Source organism: Mustela nigripes, chromosome 16 (genome assembly GCF_022355385.1).
Source record: "Mustela nigripes isolate SB6536 chromosome 16, MUSNIG.SB6536, whole genome shotgun sequence".
Taxonomy (NCBI): Eukaryota; Metazoa; Chordata; class Mammalia; order Carnivora; family Mustelidae; genus Mustela; species Mustela nigripes.
In genome coordinates this window covers 35950336-35974509 of record NC_081572.1, presented here as the reverse complement: position 1 = coordinate 35974509, position 24174 = coordinate 35950336, and the positions used below count along the sequence as shown (strand labels likewise).

At 39.7% G+C, this 24174-nt stretch overlaps 1 protein-coding gene across 2 annotated transcripts in view; it reads right to left on the bottom strand.

Annotated features, from left to right (window-relative positions):
- Positions 1-24174, bottom strand: part of AATF (apoptosis antagonizing transcription factor) — a 97961-nt gene that overhangs the window by 13716 nt on the left and 60071 nt on the right. For both annotated transcript variants that reach the window (XM_059378492.1, XM_059378491.1), the window contains 3 exons: positions 18657-18724; positions 16768-16848; positions 9374-9445 (listed from right to left, as the gene is read on the bottom strand). In XM_059378492.1, the coding sequence (XP_059234475.1) occupies positions 9374-9445; positions 16768-16848; positions 18657-18724 (221 nt within the window). The remainder of the gene's footprint in view (positions 1-9373; positions 9446-16767; positions 16849-18656; positions 18725-24174) is intronic.

Genomic DNA, 24174 nt, shown 5'->3' with positions numbered 1-24174 from the left:
AGGCAGTAATAATAAAATGCCAGAACTTAAAAACAGTAAAGTCCTTAAGAAAAATATTTACATCCACTTTAAAGAATGTGAAAGATCCTTTTGGGGGGGGGGGGGATTCACAATCCTTTGAAGAAATGATAGGAATTTAACCGAAATGAGAACTTTAGTCAAGAAGCCCCATTTTGAGGAAAGATTTATCTGTTCAGCATCTACAGTCTCCTTCTAGAAGATGTGCTTTTATCACTCTACATACTGCTTGGAACCAAGGCTTCAATTTAAGAATGCAAATTCACCAGAATTGTGTAAGACCGAACAGCAGCAAATCAGGAAAAACAGAAGAAACAATCACAGTTTCTAATCCAGTTTTAACACTCTGGCCCACATCTCAGCTTTGAACTTGAGAATGTTTCCTTTGTCCTTTCTGACATTACTGGAGGAGGAGGAAGGCCCCATGCCTCCTATCTCTGTGCTGGACGCCATCTTTAATGATGATATATGGGGGTCCTTTCCCCTCAGCACTGCTGGGGGGTCAAACACGGGATGCCGCCCGCCTGAGTATCAACAAGCGAATTATAAACTGTGTCAATCCGAGTTAATGTAAAGCTGTAATCCTCTTTAACAAGAGATCAAATCACTGCTGTGAGTTATGTTCATTCTGTAATCTGATAAGGAAGAGAGGGAACCTCTAATAAAAGAGTAATGGGAGCCTTTAATGACGCCAGTAAAAGGCAGCACCAGTGAAAATATTGCTCTCCTTCCTGCTGATTAGATCAATGTTGCATATTTGCCCAGACTTGTTTCACCTGTCAGAATGACCTGTGTCTTTTTAGGAGATAAGAAGGCTCAGAGAAAGCATCTGTATCTTAACCATTCTAGCTTGCAAGTTTTTAAACCAACGACAAATGCTCTGTGGCGGGTACTTCTGGGATTATTAGCTGATGTGCTATTAGCTGATGTGCTCTCAAATGCCGAGCAACTACACCAGAATACTTTACCATGATGCGGTGCACACCTCTATTAAACAAAGGAGTAAAGGAGGCAAATGGAGTCGAAAACAGCCTAAGTTAACCTCTGGATTACCAACTGGGGGAAAAGATTATCATCAGGAGAGTGGCAGAATGTGCCCATATTAAGGGTGTAGACCCACACACAAAAATGGCAAGCCGAAGATAAATTGCCTGCATGAATTCTATTATACCAAGGCACCTCAAGAACAACATGGCAGTGATGTTGACAAAGCACTTTACAAGGCTGGATTACCTTTGTACATTTCCTTTCTAAAACTCCAGATGTAAAACAATAATGTATTTGGTGCTTAGTGGTTATCATTAAAGGATCCTCTCCTTGTTCTTTTTTAATGCTAGCAGCTTCAGAGAAGGAGTGGGAAAGTGGTTTTTTGTTTTTGTTTTTTTTTTTAATAGTGGGGGTGAGGGGGAAATGGAGAGCCAATATGGAAATTCTTACTGTTTCTGTAGAGAAATTTCTTTAAGTTCTTTGCAAAGGAATGGGGTACCTATAAAGTGCTAATACTGCCAGCATTTTTGTAATAAGGAAAATGCAATAAGCTAGCCTCACAACGGATAGTCTAGGAACTGGGTTTCTAGAAGAGATGCAGTCTGAAGCAGTGGTGCATGGGCGGTGGACCACAGTTCTTGGGCTCGCGGCCGCAAGCTGTAGAGGACACCCTGACCCAGCCAAGAGCCAAAATGCTCTGGGGAGGAGCATGCCATGACCACAGAGTGCACGGAGACCCCACGTGGACTCCATTCCCAAATTTGAGGCTGCTGCCACCAGTTAGGAACATATCTTGACCTGTCTCAGAGGTCTTAGAATTTGCTTCTCCTGTTTGTCACACCAGCATTTTCTCTCTGACCTACATCAACACAACAAATGAGGAAGAATTAACTTCTTTAAAGGTCTTGCCTCCAGGCACCTGGGTGCCTCCTCAGTGGGTTGGGCCTCTGCTTTCGGCTCAGGTACCGATCTCAGAGTCCTGACATAGAGCCCCGCATAGGGCTCTCTCCTCCATGGGGACCCTGCTTCCCCCTCTGCCTGTCTCTCTGCCTACTTGTGATCTCTCTCTCTGTGTCAAATAAATAAATAAAGAAAGAAAAAGAAAAAAAGAAAAAAAAGAAAAAGAAAAAGTCTTGCCTCAGAGGGTCTTTCAAAAGTACAGGCAAAAACCCCCCAGATGATTATTTCCACAACCTCCAAATTTGTTTAAAACCATAATAAGAGATCACCTGAATTTTTATTTCAGACTCTCTCTGGTCTAAAAGTACCCCAGGGGAGTCACACCATGTAAAGTAAGCAATGTTTCTAAAATGTTGATGAGCTTAGATTAACTTCAGCCATCAGACAAGTGAACAGCAATCCTGTTAACCACGCAAATATAACACTGACCTATTCTTGGAGGTAACAAGATGCTTAGAGGGATTCTCTCTCCAACAGACACCAAGCCTTTTCTTCCCTGATAACCCTGTCTCTGTAGTAGTATCACACGCTACTGTGCCCTCTTAGCAAAGATGACTCCAAAGGTCAAACAGTAGCCGCTCTGGAGCTGAGCTGCCCTGAGCCAAGAGTATCCAGGGCTTGGCCAAGTCAGTGATCATCTTTAGGCTCCTGGTAATCTCCTTCCTTGCATGTAAACATGTAACACATGGGCAAAGAAAGGGGGTTTCTTTGGTTTTCTCTCAATACTGGGAATGTTCAGCAGGTCTGCAGTAGAAACCACCCGCCCACCTCCTAATGGATGGAGTAAAGATCTACTGGCCCAGCACAAATCAAGTATCAGGGGTTTCATGAGACTGTCACTAACATAGGCAACCTGAAAGCACATAAAAGGCATTCAAATTAGTATCCAAAGTTTATCTACAAAGAAAGGCTCCCAAAAGGAAATGTGGTAAACATGGGAACACAAACTGGAAACTTTGCATTTAAAAGGTTTTTGGGTTTTTTTTTAAAGAACAAAAACAGAAAAAGAGATGGCTTGAAGAAAATTCCTAGCATGAGAAAAGAGTATGTATCAGCAGAAATTAACTAAACAGACAATATACAGACCACATCACAGGAGAAACAAAATGAGGATGCCATCCCCCATTTTTTTTAAAAAAGATTTTATTTATTTATTTGACAGAGAGAAATCACAAGTAGATGGAGAGGCAGGCAGAGAGAGAGAGAGAGAGGGAAGCAGGCTCCCTGCTGAGCAGAGCCCGATGCGGGACTCGATCCCAGGACCCTGAGATCATGACCTGAGCCGAAGGCAGCGGCTTAACCCACTGAGCCACCCAGGCGCCCTGCCATCCCCCCCCCTTTTTTTAAGATTTTATTTATTTATTTGACAGACAGAGATCACAAGTAGGCAGAGAGGCAGGCAGAAAGAGAAAGAGAGAGAGGGAAGCAGGCTTCCTGCGGAGCAGAGAGCCCGATGCGGGGCTCGATCCCAAGACCCTGAGATCATGACCTGAGACGAAGGCAGCAGCCCAAACCACTGAACCACCCAGGCGCCCCCCTGCCATCCCCTTTTTAAAGATGATAGCACTTCTCTCTCCATTTAGGGTACTTTAATACCTCATGTTAAAGATCTCTTCTCTTCTCTCCCTTAATGAGAACTATGTTCCAGTTTAAATTCAATTTGACCAAGTACAAATTTTTTTTAGCTCCAATTGGATGATTTTAGCTCAAACTGGGGATTCAAGAACAAGTAAAGAGCACTCAGATTCTGTCCTGCTTCTCCTCCAAAAAACCTAAGCATTGGGGGAACTTAGGCATGTGTAGAACAATACACTGGAACCAAGGAACAAAGAGGAAGGGTTCTCTCTGCAGACCTGGCTAAGGTAGGAACCATAGGTGGAGCTACCTCTGGAAATAAGAAATCTAAAGTGCTAGAAAATGTATGTGTATTTTACCATGATTAAAAAAAAAGGGGGGCAGAGGGACGCCTGGGTGGCTCAGTCGTTAAGCGGCTGCCTTTGGCTCAGGTCATGATTCTAGGGTCCTGGGATCGAGTCCCGTATCAGGCTCCCTGCTCAGTGGGAAGCCTGCTTCTCCCTCTCCCACTCCCCCTGCTTCTGTTCCCTCTCTCGCTGTGTCTCTCTCTGTCAAAAAAATAAATAAAATCTTTTAAAAAGGGCGGGGGGGGGGGCAGAGGGTAATGGGAAGAGACACTAGCCGGGTACTAAAAAACCAGTTTTATCCATATGGCCCATAGGACAGAAACCATAAGGAAGAGAGCTTTCATTCATTTACTTTAATACAGAAATAATCACCACCTTCCCATTTCCTCTGTGTATTATATATATAATTTTCAAACTGAAAACATCTTTTTTTTCCTGTTGATAAAAAGCAGTTTAATTGTAGAAAAATTTGGAAGACTATGGAAATATAGAAGCTAGAAAGTAAATTGTATTTTCTACTCCCCTCCAGCCAGCAGTAAGTATGTGGAGTCTGATGTCCATTTTTTCAGAGCATCTTATTTTTTAATGTAACTACTACTACTTCTTTTTTTTTGACATAACTTCTATGAATATATGGCGAAAGATTGGACCAAATTAGAAGCATAAAAAACAAAACACTGAGCCTCCCTCACCCCCTCCCTCATGTCATTCCTTCCCTACAAGTAAACATTGTAAATATTATGATGTGTAGTCTTCCCAGACATTTCCCTAACCACTGTAACATACACTTACATATGTGTATATATATATGCCAGTTTAATCTCTACTGTCAAAATACAAGTTGATCATGTTACAAGCAACATTTCTTTTTCTAGTTAACAAAATAACCTGGAAATCTGACAGTATAATGCATTTTTTAAAAGATATCACTTTTTTCCCCCCATCTTATACACCTATTTACTCAAAATGTGGATTATAATATGTATATGTTATATATAAAATACATATTATATGTATAATATATAATACTAAAAAATATTTCGTAGCTGAACATTATGTTAATACAGTGTCACTTCATCCTTTAACAGCTGTTTATAATTTCAACGAATGATCTTTTTTTTTTTTTTTTTTAAAAGTTTTTTTTTTTTTTTTGCAAGGAGAAATTCAAAGGGAAATCTGCTGAGCAGGGAGTCTGCTTCCCTCTCTCTCTCTCTGCCTGCCTCTCAGTCTACTTGTGATTTCTCTCCATTATAAACCATGTTACAACAAAGATTCTTGTTTTGTTCTACATTTCCTATTTACTTATCTATTCATTTTGAAGTAGTTTTTTAAAATGTATTTTTTGGGGGGGTTACTGGGAGGGAGAGGCAGAGAGAATCCCTCAAGCAGACTCCCTGCTGAGAATGGACCCAGATGTGCCTATCAGTCTCATAACCCATGAGATCATATTTATTTCCTGAGGTCAATTCCTAGAAGTAGATTTTTCTGAGTCATCAGATAAGTATACATTTTTTTTTTAAAAGATTTTATTTATTTATTTGACAGACAGAGATCACAAGTAGGCAGAGAGGCAGGCAGAGAGAGAGAGGGAAGCAGGCTTCCTGCAGAGCAGGGAGCCCGATGCGGGGCTCGATCCCAGGACCCTGAGATCATGACCTGAGCCGAAGGCAGCAGCCCAAACCACTGAGCCACCCAGGCGCCCCAAGTATATATTTTTTAAAAAGATTTCATTATTTATTTGAGAGAGAGATCACAAGTAGGCAGAGAGGCAGGCAGAGAGAGAGGGGGAAGCAGGCTCCCTACTGAGCAGAGAGCCTGATGTGGGGCTGGATCCCAGGACCCTGGGATCATGACCTGGGCCAAAGGCAGAGGCTTAACCCACTGAGGCACCCAGGCGCCCAAGTATACATTTAAAATCCTGATCACATTGCCAAATAGCCCTCCAAAATCATTTCGCCAATTCCATTCCCAACAATGGTACATGGAAGTGTCTGTTTCCCCACACCATCAGCACAAGAGGTTACCAATCTTTTAATATTTTGTAATTTAATGAAATCTCATTTTAATTTGCATTTCTTTGATTAATGAGGTTGACAGACAGTCTTTGTTTTTTTAGCTATATGAGTTTTTTTTTAATGATTTCTAGGTTTGCTTGTTGACATATTTTGCCCATTATTTTTATTGGGATTCTTGAGACTTGTAAAAAGTCTTTACATAGTATTTTACATAGTAAAATGTCACATATTGAACTTTTTCTTGCCAGTCTGTCATTTACTTAACACTTTGTTTTCAATGCGATTTTCAGGTAGTCAGATCTATTAATATTTTTCCTTATGGCTGCAGGCCTTGGTGTCATGCTTACAAAGTTCTTGTCTATCTTAAAATCATAAAAACATTCTCTATTCATATATGCACACCAAGAATGACAAATCTGTAACCTAGCAAAACCAAAACTATTCATTTGAGGAAAAGTACTATGTACTAATAAGATATTTTAACTATGAAAGTTTCCAATTCCTCAGTGATATTTTGTGATATACAAAGTAGGAGACAAAATACACAGTAGCCGACTGTCACCAATTATGGAATTACCTAAAGAAAAACAAAAGAGGTCTATGACTGCCTCATTCTGCCCTGAGAGTTTGGATACTAAAAGCAGAGAGAGCAAATGCCCAGTTCCTCCATCCACAGTTAATCTGGCTTACTCAGACTATGGAGCACAAGCAATAATGTGGATAAATGCCTCTTCTCCTTAAGAAACACAATGGGAATAGAGTGCACTGTAGAAAAACACATGCTTAGTTCTCCAGCTACAAGATTTTATTAAATTCCTTTTTAAGTGGGCTAAACAAGCTGGAGAACAATGCTGATAATAAGCAATCAGTCTACAAGGGACAGCCTTCTCCCCCCACAAACACTGAATGGCAGAAGGACTACTACCCAACAAACATTCCCAACCCCCTCTCCCTTGCCTGCTCCTCCACCTCAAGTAGCAAGGTAGCGCAGTTCTAACAATTGAGACATAAAACATTTGGAGGGGATTCTGGGGAAGCTTTTACTTTTCTGATAAAAGAAAGAGGATATATCTGACACTACTTCTTTTCTCTACTTTCAGATATATCTGACACTACTTTCTTTTCCTACCATGAACATGTTTGATGGCTAAAACTGCAGCCGCCATCTTGGGACCACAAGAGAAAGACTAAGAGAAGTTCGCCCTTTTATCATTGAGAAGGGGAAACCACTGCCAATAATTGCATGCTACCCCTAAAGTTTTTGTCAAAAAATAAACTCATTTGCTCATATCTCTGTAGATAGGTTTTAAGATTCTTGCAGACCAAGTCCAACATAATCCTAAATAATACACTCAGTTTTAAATCATCTTTGGTTAGCATTTGGTAGCAACCCTCAGAGATTGTTAAGTGAATAAATAAGATTCAGGAAAACTAAGTGCCCCTGGGATATTAGGTGATTCAAGAATAATCCTAACTACAAAGGACAAAAAGTTGTAGATGCCACCAATAATATACTGGGTTTCACACTTTATGCCTGGGGTAATAATGTTTCCTTAATGGTTTGTCTTCATTTTTGAACATCTAGTTTTCCTTTCCTTTGATATAATCTTCCACGTTGTCCTGACAGGGACTGTAAGTTGCACTCAATTTACTCTGTAATTTCAAAAAAACACACTAGATCCAGAAATAAGTGGAAACAAACAAACAAAACCCCCCAGCTGGACAAAGGCAATCACTCACAAAGTGCAGGAGAGCATGTGAAGTCACGACGTTCTGAGTACAAATGTACTCAGAACCCTCCATATGCTCTTTTGCACTCAAAGTACTAAACAAAAGCAAACAAAATAGAAGTAATCATATGTTCACCTCAACCTGCATATCTACTATTTTTTAGGCCAGGACAGAAAATCTGATGAAGTTTAGTAGCAGATGAAATACTCTCAAATAAAAAGAGTAAGTGAACTTTGAAATATAAAGCTGGCAAAACCCTTACATGCTTACCCTACGACCAGCAATTTCACCTGGTAAAAATTCATGTTTACAAATGTCTACCATAGCATTATTTACAATAATTAAAAATCATTTAAATGTCCAACAAGTAGTGAATGACTAAGCAATATAAAAATATTATAAAGTCATGTAAAATTTGAGTTGTTACTGACATTAAAATGCTTACACTATACAAATATTTAAAGAAAAAATTCCCATAGAATGTAATTTTAATTATATTTTAAAGAAAAACGAGAACATTCTCAAAGGAAACTCATAAAGACTGAAAGGAGGCATGCCTGGCTGGCTCAGTCAGTGGAGCATGTGACCCCTAACCTCAGGGTCATGAGTTTGAACCCCACGTTGCGTGCAGAGCACATTAAAATAAATAAATAAATAAATAAATAAAATGTCTAGGAAAATTGGGGGGGTAAAAGGACTTAAAGTAAATAGTCAGAGATGCCTCAAGTGGCTCTCTCCTGCATGTGTGTGTATTTAACACACATATACTTCCCAGCTCCCTACACTGACAGCGCCTAGGACAGTGAAACGCCATGACGATGAACACCCTTAGCACACAGATCTTGGCTTCTAAATACCACAATACACAAAAAGGAATCAGGGCTCCTTGGAGAAAGACTGACTCCAGGGCTTAAACAGGGAAATTATAAGACAAGCCTAGAATACCCTGTTGTGCCAGAAAGTAAGAACACACTCAAGGAATGGAGACATCCAAAAAGGACACAAGCCAGCTTGAAAGAGCTTCCATTTACACAGAACAATTTCAAATAAAAAATAATGACAGTAATAGGTTATAATTCACTGAATAAAGTAGGAAAGCAAAAGTTCATACTGATATAAATGAATGGCAAATAAATGAAAGAGAAGGAAAGGGCTAAATAAGTAATAAGGAAATATTACAATGTAGTAGAATGCTAGAATGCTAGCTAATACAGAAGAAGTGAGTCTTTGAAAAATGGCTATTAATTGTAATATTACAAGGAGATATTTTCCCATACATTTCTGTCTTGTTTCAGTTTATAAAATGAGTATGTCCTCAACAGCAGCCTGAACAAACACAACATAACACACATCTCTAGAGTGACAATCTCTATAGAGACATTTTAAAAAAGAGAGCATATGCACAAAATCCCCCAGCCACATAAAGCATGCACATGCACTGTCCTGACCTACTTTTCCATATTAGAGAAAGGCCTAGATGCCTTGGCAGGTGGCTAAAGTTTAAAAACCAAACAGCAAAATGAACAAAAAACCACCGGAGGCAGCAATGATATTCACAGAAATTTTGGTTTGGTTCTACAGTAATTATGGGGTGAAGAAAAGTGACAAGGACCCTTACTATGATGTCAATGACAAATGGTTAACTGATAAGAAGAAATGGAGAGGGCGACAGGCTGTAGAACAGGTCAATATCAAGCTGTCATGGAGCCATTTGAGACACATAATTAATCTATTACTCACCTGGCATCATCATTCATTGTAGTATGGTCAATAGGTGCCATGAAGCTCAGTAGCTTGCTGAGGACATGAAACCTAAATAAAGCAGGAAACAAACAGGCAGTGACATTAGTAACTATTAACCCAGAAAACGAAACACATTCCATGAGTTAATAAAGTCCAGAACTGATCATAGGAACGCATGACTCCAGAGTGGAATGGAGAACAATTCATAAGCACACACTAATCACAAATGTATTTCCCTCTTTTCCCTTAATAATCTCCCTTAACAGAATAAAAGTCTTATAAAAGTACATTGTAAATGACAGTAGTTTGACACAGATCCATTTATACCATAGTCTCAAAAAAGAGTAGACACTCTTGTGCCCTTGAGCAATATACTAACCCTTAAACTTTATTCCAGATAGAAGAGAAGGAGGACTTGAGTACTCCATTTTCTTTCTAAGTACATCTTAATCATTTTTCTATGTCATTACTAGTAAGTAGTAAGCACAGTAGTGGTGCAACACCCGAATACAATGCCTCACATCACCATCACTCATTAGCACTGGTTCCCTGAGTCAGAAAAGGCTTCTAGAATTCCACATCATCTCTATTCACTAGATCCAGGCTCTCATTTCACCCATCTTTAAATGAAGGAGTACATCTGAGACATAACAAGTTTGATCCTTAGCTCTTCAAGTCACGGTGTTATGGAAATTTAAATTATCACTTCCATTTCCCACCAACAGAAAAAAAAAGGGTATTTCTGCACAAAGTGCTTTGAGATCCTCTAATGAAAGGAGCTGAACAACCATATGACCTTATATGGACCAAATTCTACCCAAAGAGAATCCACAGGAGGTAGCCCTTCTGTTCATTATAACAGAAGAGGCTGTATGACAATACGCATATTATAAAATTCTAACTAAAAAAAATCTATTGGGGGTGGGGGTGCCTGGCTGGCTCAGTTAGTAGATTGTGTGACTCTTAATCTCCAGGTTGTAAGTTTCAGCCCCATGTTGAGGGTAGAGATTACTTAAAAAATAAATAAAATCTTTTTAAAAACCCACAAAATTCTACTTGGGCAGAACACTATCTGCAAACAAAAATATGATATTTTCACGTACATAATATTAGCTTTACAGTATTACAAACATTTTTACACATATCGAGTAATTTGATTCTCTATGGTACTACCCACAGCTAAGCCTCCCAAATTTTATCCTTTTTTTAACAAATGAATTTTAGAGTAATAGTGATGATATTTCCCCCGTTACAAGAGTAATAGAAAAGGTATAAATTCATTATAGAAAATATGAAAAGAAACCAACAAAGCACACACACAAAATGTATAGTTCCTCTACTTAAAGAGAGCTGTTAACATTTTGCTTAGTCTGTCTTCATAGTAATCCTGTTATTTACAAATATCACACACACACACAATTTTGTATTCTCTTTTTTTCACTTAGCAGCATTGTAAGTAATGTCCCATAACAATATCTGGATAGCTGTATACAATCCCAGGAGTGGAAATAGTATAATACATTTTTTTTTAAGATTTTATTTATTTATTTGTCAGAGAGAGAGAGAGCACAGGCAGAGTGGCAGGCAGAGTCAGAGGGAGAGGCAGGCTCCCTGCAGGGCAAGGAGCCCGATGTGGGACTCGATCCCAGGACGCTGGGATCATGACCTGAGCCGAAGGCAGCTGCTTAACCAACTGAGCCACCCAGGCGTCCCAGTATAATACATTTTTGAACATTTATATTGTTTCCCATTCTTCACGTTTCGTAAGATGCAAAAACAAAAACTCTGTGCATACGTGTTTTTTTTAAATGTCTGCTACCTCCTAATTATAGAAAGTAATATACAATTCTTATAAAAAAATATTCAAATACAAAAATGTATAGAAAACTGACAAGGGTCCTCCAGTTCTATCCCCAGAAATAATCACTGTTAACTAAAACTGTTAAGTGTGGCTGTAGCATTTTCCATATATAAGACAAATATAAACTTAACACATTTTTCACATAAAAGGAAGGTTGTAATATACTTGATATTCTACATTATACACTTTTCCCCACTGAACCATATCACAGTTTATTCTTTTTCATAGTTGCAGAATATTCCACTGTTTCAATGTATTATAATTTATTTAATTTCCTATTAATGGGCATTTATATGGACTGCTCCCCCCCCTTTTTTAAAAGATTTTTTTCTTTGCTTATTTGACAGAGAGAGAGAGAGATCACAAGTAGGCAGAGAGGCAGGCAGAGAGAGAGAGAGGAAGAAACAGGCTCCCTGCTGAGCAGAAAGCCTGATGTGGGGCTCAATCCCAGGACCCTGAGATCATGACCCAAGCTGAAGGCAGAGGCTTAACGCACTGAGCCACCCAGGTACCCAGAGCTTAGACTGCTCCCCTTTAAAATCAGTACCAAACAGTGTTAAGGTGAAGATTCTTATACATAAATTATTGCATATTTGTTTACATATATCTTCAGGATAAATTTTTTAAAATGTGAAATTGCTGGTGAATCCAAAGATAAACATATTAAAAATTGAAAGACTGAACCAAAATACCCTCTCAAAGGTTATGTTAATATATGAGAATATAAATAGTCACATAACCTTTTAATTTAAGTATAAAGCATAAGTATTATTAATAAATGCATTTTAATGTCTTGAGGCTTCACCAAACTTTGGTGCCCATCTGAAAAAAGGAACACTATTCTTGGCTGTATCCAAAGAGAGGTTTATAATCCACTCTCTGGACAAAGACTATGAGCTCTACTCCATAGATGTACTATCCGATTCAGTAGTCACTAGCCATGTGCCGTTACGTACGTAGGCCCTTGAAACCATGGTTAGTCTGACTGCTGTGGATGGACCAAGTTAAGTGCACCAGATTTTGAAGATTGAAGATTCAGGATTTAAGAAAGAACGTAAAATATACCATTAATAATTTTAAAATAATAAATTATTGAAAAACTGGGTAATAATATTTGATATATTGGGTTAAATGAAGTATTTTTTAAAGACTATTTATTTATTTGAGCGAGCGAGCGAGCGAGAGATTATGAGCAGAGGGAAGGGCAGAGTTCTGGAAAAGCAGGCTTCTCACTGAGTAGGGAAGCCGATGAGAGCCGGATCCCATGACTCTGGGATCATGACCTGAGCCAAATGCACACACTTAACTGACTGGGCCACCCAGGCGTCCCTAGGTGAAATATATTATTAAGTCCACCTGATTCCTTTTACTATGTGGCCACTAGAACATTTAACATTACATATGTAATGCATGTTTTTATTGGATGGTGCTGCTATGTGGAATACCTTTACATTTTAATACAATATATTCAATAACTATTAACAGCATGACGAAAGACAGACTAAGAAGTAATCACATTAAAGACAATTTAGTAATGTGTACTTAATGCAATAGATTTCATCTAATCTCAGAGCTGCTGAGGATGGATGCATGTTTTAGTATTAAAACACCTTTTAACAACCATGCTAAGAAAAGATAAATGGCATTTTGCTGAAGAAGAACGGACAAACACAGTAAGACATCCTGTTACTAAAAGACTAAATTTAATTCACTTACATTATGAATTCTGATTAAATCATCATCAAATCTACTTAAATATAATGCTAAGTAAAAATAATCAATAGCGATAATTATTTCCCCAAACGCAAATATTCCTTTTCTAAAAATAAATTATTTTCTAGCATCCAACTAACAAGCTGCCATGTCCAGTCTGACCAGGCTGATGCCATTAACCTGTTATCATTTAAATGATCGTTCATCTGTGCTATGACATTTCTGGAAATCTTCTCTTTCCAACTCATGGCAAACAAAGAGCAGAACCTGCTCACTAGTGGAACCCAGTATCGGTGATGACAGCTGGCATATCTATCAGCTCTTCCTTAGGTCTCATTTAAGGATGTTATTTATAATAGTTTCATCTAGCCGGGCCACTTGTTTAATCCTTCGGGGCAGAACACTAATGTCTCCAATATGTCATTCTGGTGCCTGCAGAGGCCAGTAAGTCCTGCCCAGAGAGAAACGAACAGGCCACAGGTCAGAAGCATGGGCTCTGCAATCAGACCACTTAGCTCAAATCCAAATTTGTGACTTCCCAACTCTGTGCAGGCTGTGTGAGCTGCTTCCCTTCTCAGAACACTTTACAGGAATCAGCTCACCTAATCTGATACCCCTCTGAGATGGGACTTTTAGGAATATACACGTTTCACAGGTTAGGAAACTGAAGCACAGAAGTAAACTAATTTGCCCAAGGTCCCCGGTGGGGTGGAGGGGGCGGTAAGTAGCAGAGTCAGGTTTCAAACCTGGACAAGGAAGCTCCAGAGTGTGGTTTTTGTTCTCTCTGCACATAAACTGCTTAGCAGTGCCTAACAGTGAGAGTTTTATAAATGTGATCACTATTGCTATTAATAAAGACCACCCTCTCATTCTGACCACATTCCTCACATTCATCAAGGGGTGCCTTGGTGGCTCAGTTGTTAAGCATCTGCCTTTGGCTCAGGTCATGATCCCAGGGTCCCGGGATCAAGCCCTGCATCGGACTCCCTGTTCTCCTTCTCCTACTTCCCCTGCTTGTGTTCCCTCTCTTGCTGTGTCTCTCTGTCAAATAAATTAATAAAATCTAAAAAATAAAATAAAACTTTTTTTTAAAGTAGCCTCCAAGCCCAGTGTGGAGCCCCAAACTTGTTTTTGGTGGGGTGGCGCGGGGTGGGGTGGGGAGAGGGAGAATCCCAGGTCATCTCCATGCCCAGTGCAGAGCTGACATGGGGCTTGATCTCACGACCCTGAGATCAAGACTGGAGCCAAAATCAAGAGGCGAACACTTAACCAACTGAGCCACCCAGGAACCGCAGTCCCAAACTTTTTAACTCAACAACTAATTTGTAGTAATTTTAGACTTGTAGAACAACCACATAAATAATAGAGAGAGTTCATGAATACCCTTGCCCAGCTTCCTCTAGAATTAACAGTTTACATAAACAGTGTGATTATCAAAATCAGGAAGTGAACCCAGGTATGATACTACCATCCAAATTACACAGCTCTCAAATTTCACCCATTTTTATCCTAGTGTCCTTTTTCTTTTCCAGGCTCCAATCTAGGACCCCAAACTGTACCTACTTGTGATGTCTCCTTCACTCTGTGACAGTTCTTCAGTCTTCCTTTGTTTTTCCATGACTCACTACAGTGTACAGAATAAAGCCCAAATTCTTAGCATGGCCATGAACTAGCACTCACCTACTCACACAGCCTTATCTACTGCCATTCCCCCCTATGCATTTTAAGTGTTTGCCAAAACAAATTAAATCACAGTTTCCAAAATGGCCACGTACACTCTCAAGTCTATGTTTTTAAAACCATTATTCTCTGTGGCCTTTCACTGGGCTGACTCTTCTAGTCTGCTTAGTGTGGAATGTGGATGGCGTCTCAGACACAGGTTTCCTGAGCAGCCTGCGCTCCCCCAAGGGCACTCAGGTGACCGGGCCACCAGGAGAACCTCCACCACAGGGCCTCCCACACAGCATCTGCTTTGTGCCTGCTGCCCTCTCCTTTTTTTTTGTATTTTTAAGGAGAAAGAGAGCACGCATGGGTGAGCAGGAAGGGGGTTGCAGAGGGAGAGGTAGGGAGAATCTTAAGCACAATCCACACCCAGTGTGGAGACCAGTGTGGGGGTCTAATCTCACATCCCAACAGCAATACCAATAGGTAAACAAGAGAAACCAAGAAAATTAACACTTTCGAATGTTTACTATGTATCAGACATTTAATACATCATTTTAACCCTCAAACCAAATCTGTGAAGTAGGGATTATTATACTACTTAGTAAATGAGAAAAGTGAGTCACAGAGATAAAAGAACAACCAAAATCATACAGCCAGAGCCAGAATTTGAACCCAAGCCTCCCAGGATTCCAGGCTTCTCCCTCTAGAGAACATTTATCATCTCATAAAGCTACAATTTTGAAAGCACAGCACTAGGGAAAAATCTGTTCTCAACATTAAAGAGTAAGTTTGGCCCTAGAACCTATGCTCTTAACCATCCCACTAAAAACAAACCTGGATAAGTGTGAAGACATGGAAATTCCAAATATGAAAAAAGTTAAACAAATTATAACAACTTAGCCTGAGATTTAAGAAAGTGACTTTGAATAAAAAGATGGTGAAAAGTTGCTTTGCACTTCTGCAAAGTTAGAGAGAAATACCTATTTCCTGGTGAGTTGGTTAAAAACAAAAACAGATCAGTTAAAGTAGTTGTGAAATCTGATTCTCTGAAGTTACTTAAATATGAGACAGATCCACATCTGTCTAAAGGGAATTCAATGACAGGCAGTCTCTAATAAGGATGCAGAATTCGCTATCTGCCTAAACTGTCATAACACAATGAGCTGAAGATTTTTTTTTCCATGTGCACCTCAATTATAAGTAGTTTCTTTGACAGGAGGCTTTGTGCAAATGATACTACACAACAGACATAAAATAAAATATTACCTATCTGTATACCATACATATACAACATATACAGGACTGAAGGTTTTCTTATAATCAGAATCTGTTTTCTCATAAAAATTCTATTTCTCTTGGACTGAGCCTGGCTGGCTCAGTCGGTGGAGTGTGTGACTATTGATCTGAGGGTTTAAGTTTAAGCCCCATGTTGGGTGAAGAGATTGCTTAAAAATAAAATCTTTAAAAAAATGTATTTCTCATTTCATTTAAGCACACTGTTAACATTCTCTGGAATCCTTCATTTATATATTCTTAGCATAGTGTATACATGTATGGCCTCATGAAAATGGACCAATATAATCCTATTCTAAACAAGCATCCAAAGTAAAACTGCTGTACTGTTCTGTAGAAATCACTTTTTAAAACTAAGACAATTTCAGGATGCCTGGGTGGCTCAGTCAGTTGGGCATGTGACTCTTGACTTCAGCTCAGGTCGTGGGCTCAGGGTCGTAAGCTTGAGCCCCACACCGAGCTCCAGGCTGGGCATAGAGTCTGCTTAGGGTTCTCTCTCTTTCCCTCTCCCCTCCCCACTCTTGCTTTCTCTCGCTCTAGAAAAAAAAAAAAATCCAAAAAACAAAACAAAACAAAAAACTAAGACAATTTCAACTATCTTCTTTTCTTCTTATTTTTCTTTCAGGAAAATGCAGGTGTTATTTAACCCATCCCCTTACAACAGCAAAACAAAAAGGAACTGAACTACGCATTTCCATTTTAGAGTAAGAAAAATGGAGTCCCCAAAAAGCCACAGACACTGTTTTTGTTATTTTTCTGATCCTTAAAAACAGAATCATCAGAAGACATATAGAACTGACATAACAGCCAAAATGTAAGAGCTGTAACATGTTAAAATCTTTTCTAAAAAGTAACTCACCGGAGTTTCCTTCCTTTGCTGGCTTTCCTATCTACTTTCTTGTGGATTTTGCTTCGTAACTTCTGGATCGCAAGCCACTGCCTGGGAAATTCACAAGCAATATTATGTATCATCACTAACAGAAATAGTAATACTTATTGACAAACTGGAATTTTTCTCACTGCGGAAAGAAATCATCAACCCACATCAAGTTCCTCAAGATAGTCTGGGGCCAAAGCGACTAATCAATTGAAGAGGATTTGTGCAATGAGAAAAAAACAAATGGCAGCTGGGAAATTCTACAGCGAATTTGGTTAACAATGCTCCTTAGTATCTAGAGTTCCTGTGACAGGCACTAAATCTTGCAGTCCACAGGAAAAGCCAGCAAACTGAGTAGAGAGCTGTTTGCTTTCAATGTTTTATAGCTGTGCAGGATGTTCTATTACTAACACTATAACTGCTGTTCAGTTTGAATACAGGAATTCTTCAATTTTCCCTTTGTTAATACCAAGTGCTTTTTCTAGCACTTTCCAATGTTTGCTAATTTTTTTGTAATTACCCACCACTGACATTAGTTTTGCGGCCATTTTGTGTATTTAATTTTCATTTCATCTGTCGTATTTAAGAATGTGCTGCTGAGAGGTAAGGGTTCCTTCCCCCCAATACAGTCTCAATACGACTGTCGCACCTACAAAAAAAGTTGCCAGTAATTCTTTACTACCAAATACTGAGTCAGTCTTCAAATTCCTGGATCATCTCACTTTTACAGTTAGTTTGTTTGAATCAGGATCCAAACAAGAGTCACATATTCTGCAGTCATTTCAGATGAAAAGGAATTAATTTTTCAAATAAAGGATATTGGCGAAGAAAAATTTTCATAAATTCCTCATATGAACAAATGTGGGAAAAAAAAAGAGAAACAGCAACAGTTAGTCATCTTACCTGATTTATACAACGAAAACTCAACATCAGAAAAAAAATAATCTAGGGAAATCCAATTACTGTAATCTTAATATAATCTTAATTACCATAATCTATTTTATTGTAAAGTCAGATAAATGTACAATATAATCACCATGCAATTTGCTGTATCACATTAAATTTATAGTGAACAGCTCTCTATAGCATTCCAGAGATACACAAAATATCAACAATATCCTATCCTTAAACCCAAATAATGTTTTACTCAAATAAAATTATTTCATCAACACAAATTTTTCATTGCGTTCTCAAAATGCTGCTTTGCCCAGAATCCCATTCTGGTACTTGCAGCTTTTGTTTCCTTTCACGCTTTTGCAAATTATGGCTCGTGGCTATTTAAATGTACACTATTCATTAGGTAGCACTCTAAATGCCCTTTTTATTTTCCAACTACAGGATGAAGCATACACACGAGCCTTCCTTCACTACTTTACATTCTACCCTGACATCTGGGTAATGCTGCCACATTCCGTTTTTAATTGTGCTGAGGCTTTTACTGAAGGGGTGGAGGTCTAAATTAGGGCAGATTCGAACAAAGCAGATTCAACTATGAGCAAGGAACCTGTTGTGCACAGTGCCACATTCTGACAGCTGAGAGCACGCATTTGGGTGGCTGCTTTTTATCCAGCGGTCAGAGACCGATATAGATACAATCACAGCCCAAATCAGGGAGCAAAGACCATGAGAAGGACTTTGAAAAACAAACCCTAAAACAAAGACATAGGTGTTTTATTATCTCTTATTCAACTGTTCTTAAGGCAAGGCATAGGATTTCCATCACCTTGTCTTGCTTAACTTTTTTTTTTAATGTTGCTTAACATTTACAATTACGGAGCCAATCGCTGCCTCTGAGGCAGAATTAAGGGGACTCAAAGGGAGAAACTATTATATAGGCTGCTTGTACAAACAGAAAGCCATATCTAAATTACCTTCCCATGGCCACTTGATCATTGGGATCCAAGGAGCTGGTTTTCCGTTCTATGAGTTCTCGAAGGAGCTAGGGGAAAAAGGAAAGCAACGGATTTATTTATCATCTCCCAGCACCAAGTGACTTTAAAAGGGCACAGTAGGAATTCTGAATGGCACCGTGACAGCTCTAAAACTACAATCAATAAGGGACAACCCAGTGGCAAGAGCATGACTGAATTCCCATTAACCCTTTCATATTTATATATCTTTAAAAAGGTGGCTACAGCAATAGCTGAAAACAGAAGTCCATTTGGAAGACTTATTGTACTGCAGTTCATTTCAAATGGATCAATGAGTGTGCAACATTCCCCTCATTGTTTTTATGATTAGTTTTGTCCATCTCATCGACACCAATGGAGAATCTTTAAAAGGTCAGGTGGGAAAGGCTGTATGGCAAAAAGGAAAATGCATCAGCTTCACCTGTAGGATAATGGTACATGGTTAACTTCTGACCTATAACCTCCAATAGTCAGGAAGGTCTTCCTCAGGCAAAAGCCTTTATTACATATAATTAAAAGTGCGAACTTCATTCTCTTGCTTTCCATGGCTGGTATTCCCCCAAGCTTACTATGAAGAGATTTAACCACATATGACACCAACACAGTCAAAGCCATGACAATTTTAAAAGGGATCCTGACAGAAGTCATATGTGTGGACTGCAAATACAACACAGAGAACCAGTCTCTCGTCCCATACAACGAACTCCACAGGCCCCCCTAAATGACTCTCCTACTCTCCTCTTAGTCCTGGGCGGTCCACTGCACACAACCAGAGTGTAAACCGGTACCTTTCACACAGACTTAAGAATTTGCATTGGGTCTTAAAGTCCTAGGTGAAGAGAAGTAATATTGAGAAGTTAGGTATTAGGAGCACCTGGCTGCCTCAGTTGGTAGAGCGTGTGACTCTTGATCTCAGGGTCGTGAGCTTGAGCTCCACGACAGGTGTGGGGCCTGCTTAAGAATAAAGAAAGGTTAAACATTAAAGGAGGAGAGTTTTAAATTGTGATAATAAAACTGGATACATCTCTCCCATACAAGTGCTGTGTGCAGAGAAATAGCAACAGAGATTGAAATCCCAAAAGTCTGAGAGAAATATAAGGGGACACACTAAAATAATCCTGCTCATCATCTGTCAATTAAACAGGTTGGACTTTAAATTTTGTTTCTAAAAAAAAAAAAAAAAAAAAAGTAATGATTCTGTAGGCGAGGCATAGTAGCAATACAGATATTTCACCACTTTAAACAGCTGACGTCTGTGGGAGGATAGATGAGGAGGAACAAATTTCTATGAAGGTAGTTCACTCTCTGATTTTCATTTGTTTATGTAAGTAGGCACTGGAAGAAGTAAAACAAATTTATAGGAATGTTCATTTCCATAGAAGATGAATCTTTACTGCAAAAGGGAAAAGGATATTTCAATCACAATTAAAAACCCTCCTGTGAGGTTTCTTCATTTGCTTATTTTGGACATTATTACTAGAGCAATTACGTTTAAAAATGCGGGGACCAGAGGCCACTGGTTTATTATCACTAGAAAACAGCAAGCTATTTCTCTACACTGTTTATCTGATTGATTCCCAACATCTTTCTGGCAGCCAATCTATCAGTTTATCTCTCCTACTTCATCACAGTCACTTCTGGCAGCTAAATACAAGATCCAAATCCAGTGTTACACAGACATACGACACAGTAAACCCGTGTAGCACTGCTACTCTGTAAACAGCTGCCCTGAAGGCTGAGCCAAAATGGGCTCCTGGTTCCTAGTCAATGTTCTGTCAGAAGCATGGCTGGCGGGGGGTGGGGGGGGGGTGACGGTGGTGGAAAGGAGGAGAGGTTGATAAGGAAAACAGAAGAAAGAGAAGAAAAAGAAGGGAAAGAAAATATGAAAAGGGTCGGGAGATAATGAAGCAGCTACATCTCATTGCCCTTACCTGTTCCAGCCACAGAAGAGATTGGAACAACGGTTCCTGGCTTTCCTAATCGCCTCTAATCCCTTGAGACTGGGGCTGTCAGGACCATGGGGAGCAAGTGCTCACGGGAGTCTGCCCTAGCACAACAGGGGTGATCCTCGGCAAGAAAGCCCCATATGCCCTTCCCGAAGACTGAAGCCGCACGACTATGGTGGGTCTGTTACGTTTGCAGTGGTCCCTCCATTCAAACACTGAGTTGGTGCAGCATTTTCTCTCTGTACTTTCCATATTCTGGGCTTCATTTTCACTACCCAAGTGCCCTGCACAGCTACCCTTAGTCATTTGTAACAAGGAAGGTGGTTTTACTGGTCAATCTGGCCAAGTCTACTTTATTCAGTCCAGTGAGGCAGAAGATCCTGTTGCATGCAAGGTAGGAATAAGAAAGTGGCCAAAGGGGGCGGCACCTGGGTGGCTCAGTGGGTTAAAGCCTCAGCCTTCAGCTCAGGTCATGATCCCAGGGTCCTAGGATTGAGCCCTGCATTGGGATCTCCGCTCAGCAGGGAGCCTGCTTCCCTTCCTCTCTCTCTGCCGGCCTCTCTGCCTACTTGTGATCTCTGTCAAATAAATAAAATCTTAAAAAAAAAAAAAAAAAAAAGGAAAGAAAGAAAGAAAGGAAAGTAGCCAAAAGGGATGCTTGGGTGGCTCAGTCAGTTCAGTATCTGCCTTCGGTTCAGTATCTGACCGAATGATCTCAGGATCCTGGAACTGAGCCCTACATCGGCCTCCCTGCTCAGCAGGGAGCCTGCTTCCCCCTCTGCCTCTGCCCCTCTACCCTGCTCCTGCGCTCTCTGACAAATAAGTAAAATCTTAAAAAAAAAAAAGTAGCCAGAAAATACAAGTAAACCAACTATTCCCATGGCTACTGCTATTTCCCACAGCTAACACAATCACTGGGTTTTAATTTAATTAGGAAAACTGCTTTCAAAAAAGTTACTGAAAAATTAAGCTTTAGGAATATTGCTTAAGAATTAATTTTGCTTCTCAGTTCAATTTTTATAGCTTAACTTTATGAATAAACTTTTCTATTAAATACAGGTTTCTGTTACAGTTAGTGGAGCTTTTTCTTTTCAATAATAATGATGTAGTATTTCTAATTTTCTTTGTGACTCGGAAAATGGAGACATGCGTGAAATATTTTTGTTCTAGTCTGTTTTAATCCCAGGGTCAGCTCACAAAGGCTTGATTGTTTCTCTAGTTCCAGGGGAAAATCATAGATGTTAGGTTTCCAGGTCAGCCCACAAAAACCTACTTAACCCATAACAACATACATGAGGAATAGCGCTGATGGTACTGTTCAGCATCTAATCAGCATTTATAATACTTTGTCTAGAAATATGCACGCCAGAATCAGTTAAAAATGGCAGATTGAACACATTAGTTTATCTCTTCTCCCTTCTCAAGCCCTCTAAAAGACAGGAGAGGAATAAAACAAATGTATTAACCCACGAGTAAGAAGAGAAAGGGAGAGTTAATGAGAGCAGATTTTCATAAATTTTTCAAAGACAGTCAGGAGACGGAAGAGTAAAAAGCAGTTATCACCCAAGTGCCCAGAGGGAATAAAGGTGAGGGTGGAACTAATTAGGCCCACAGAATCCCTGTAGGAGGAGCTCTGGCAGTGGCAGTTACCACAAAGAGGGAGAAGTGGGAGGGGACAGCGCCACTGGGCCTTCTCCATTATCCCACAAGTGACTATACCCTTTCCCCCACCCCCTCACAGGGAGACAAGTTTTCTTCTCTGGAAAAACTGAGCCCCAGAAGCTCCAGAGAGATGGCTCTGAGGCACAGGAGGCTGGAATGAGGTAAAAGAAAAAGGTGCCATGCCAGTCCCTGGGAACTTCTGCCTGCTTCCCTTACCCTGCAAACAGAATGCCAGCACCCTGACACAAAATCTCCCACGCAGGAGAGCAGAGAAACTGCATGGTTGATCCTTCCACTCCCCAGAAAATATCTCCAAGTTCTGACATTTGAAGACTATTCCAAACAAGATGTTAGTTCACAGAGCAATTATAGTTAAAGGAGCCAAAAAGCTCTGCTCAGGTTTCAGAGGTACTCTGAATTTCTTACTACAAATATGAAGAGAGTTAAGGACCACTGGCATCTGCGGAAAGGCTCAAACAGACCAAAGCAGATAGGGAAGAGGGGACCCAAAAGAACAACAAAGGAAACAAAAGAAACCTAAGAAAAGAAAGAAAGAAGAATGGAAAAGAAGATATATTCCTGTAAGAACAGGAGGATGTGAGTAAAGAGTAAAACAAGAAATTAAATACAAAACAGAAAAAAATAAAACTGGAAAAGAAATATACAAAACCCCTTCAGCTATAAAACAAAAAGGCAAAAGGATAACAGACCCTTGTTTATTTGTAAGAGAAGAAAAAAATCTAGAGGACAATCCAGAATGTCAAACATCTGACTAAGAAAGGCTAGGAGGACATAATTAGAGAAACAGTAATGAAAATTTCCCAAATCGAAGGACAGGAATGAGCCTGAAAAAATCTAGTACAATGAATGAAAAAAAGTCCTTTCCCAAGACACATCAGCATGAAATGTGGAACACTGGAAGTACAGAGAAGATCCTAAATGCTTACAGAAAAAATAGGTCACATATAAAGAGGGTGACCGTATGTCCCAGTTTACCCCAGAGAGTCCTGATTTACGCCTGCTGTCCTAGTATTCTTTTTCAGGCTAGTACCTCAAATGTCCCAGTTTTGGCAAGAGATTATATAGTCACCCTACATATTCAGAAATGAAAACTAAGTGGGACTAGACATTTCAGTAGCAATATCAAGTAGCAGAGGACCGCAGGGCAATGCCTTCAAAATTCTGAGGAAAAGGACTTTCGACTTCAAATTCCACACACAAAGGATTAACCAAGTATGCAAGTTACACAGAGACATTTCATGCGTGTAAAGAGACTCAATGGTTTACTCCTCACGCGCCCCTTCACAGGAAGATGTGCCTCAGTAACATGAGCGCGTGTGACAAGAAGGAGGAAGACGTGAGACGTCAGAAAACAGGTCCAACTCAGGAAAGCAGCAAAAACAGGCCCTGAGACTACTGACAGCGGAGGCACAAAGAACAACTGTTCCAGAGAGGAAGAGTCCGGAGAGCCCTAGAAATGAGGTCTCTGGGTTGGAAAAGGTAGAGGAAGTGGGGAAATGATAGGTTAATTTATGCATTCAAGGCATTTGGTCTGTGTGGGGGAAAAACAGCAGGAGATATACAGAACACCAAGCGTATCTTGAAAAAGGCATTATTAGCTCTAGGAAAAAACAAGCATCTAAGGAAATATAATCATAGTACATTTACTTAGTCGTAATATCGTAAAAACTGACTTTTCACAAAACCATGACAGTAAGTACACCAGGGGTATGGAGAACGGGAAGCGTGGAGGCAGAAAGCCTAGGAAGGCCCACACCTCACCACTGTGAGGGAAGTCAAGAGATGATCTGATAAATGTTTGAACGTGATAAAACAGTAGTATAAACCTACTATTTAAAACCTAAATAAAG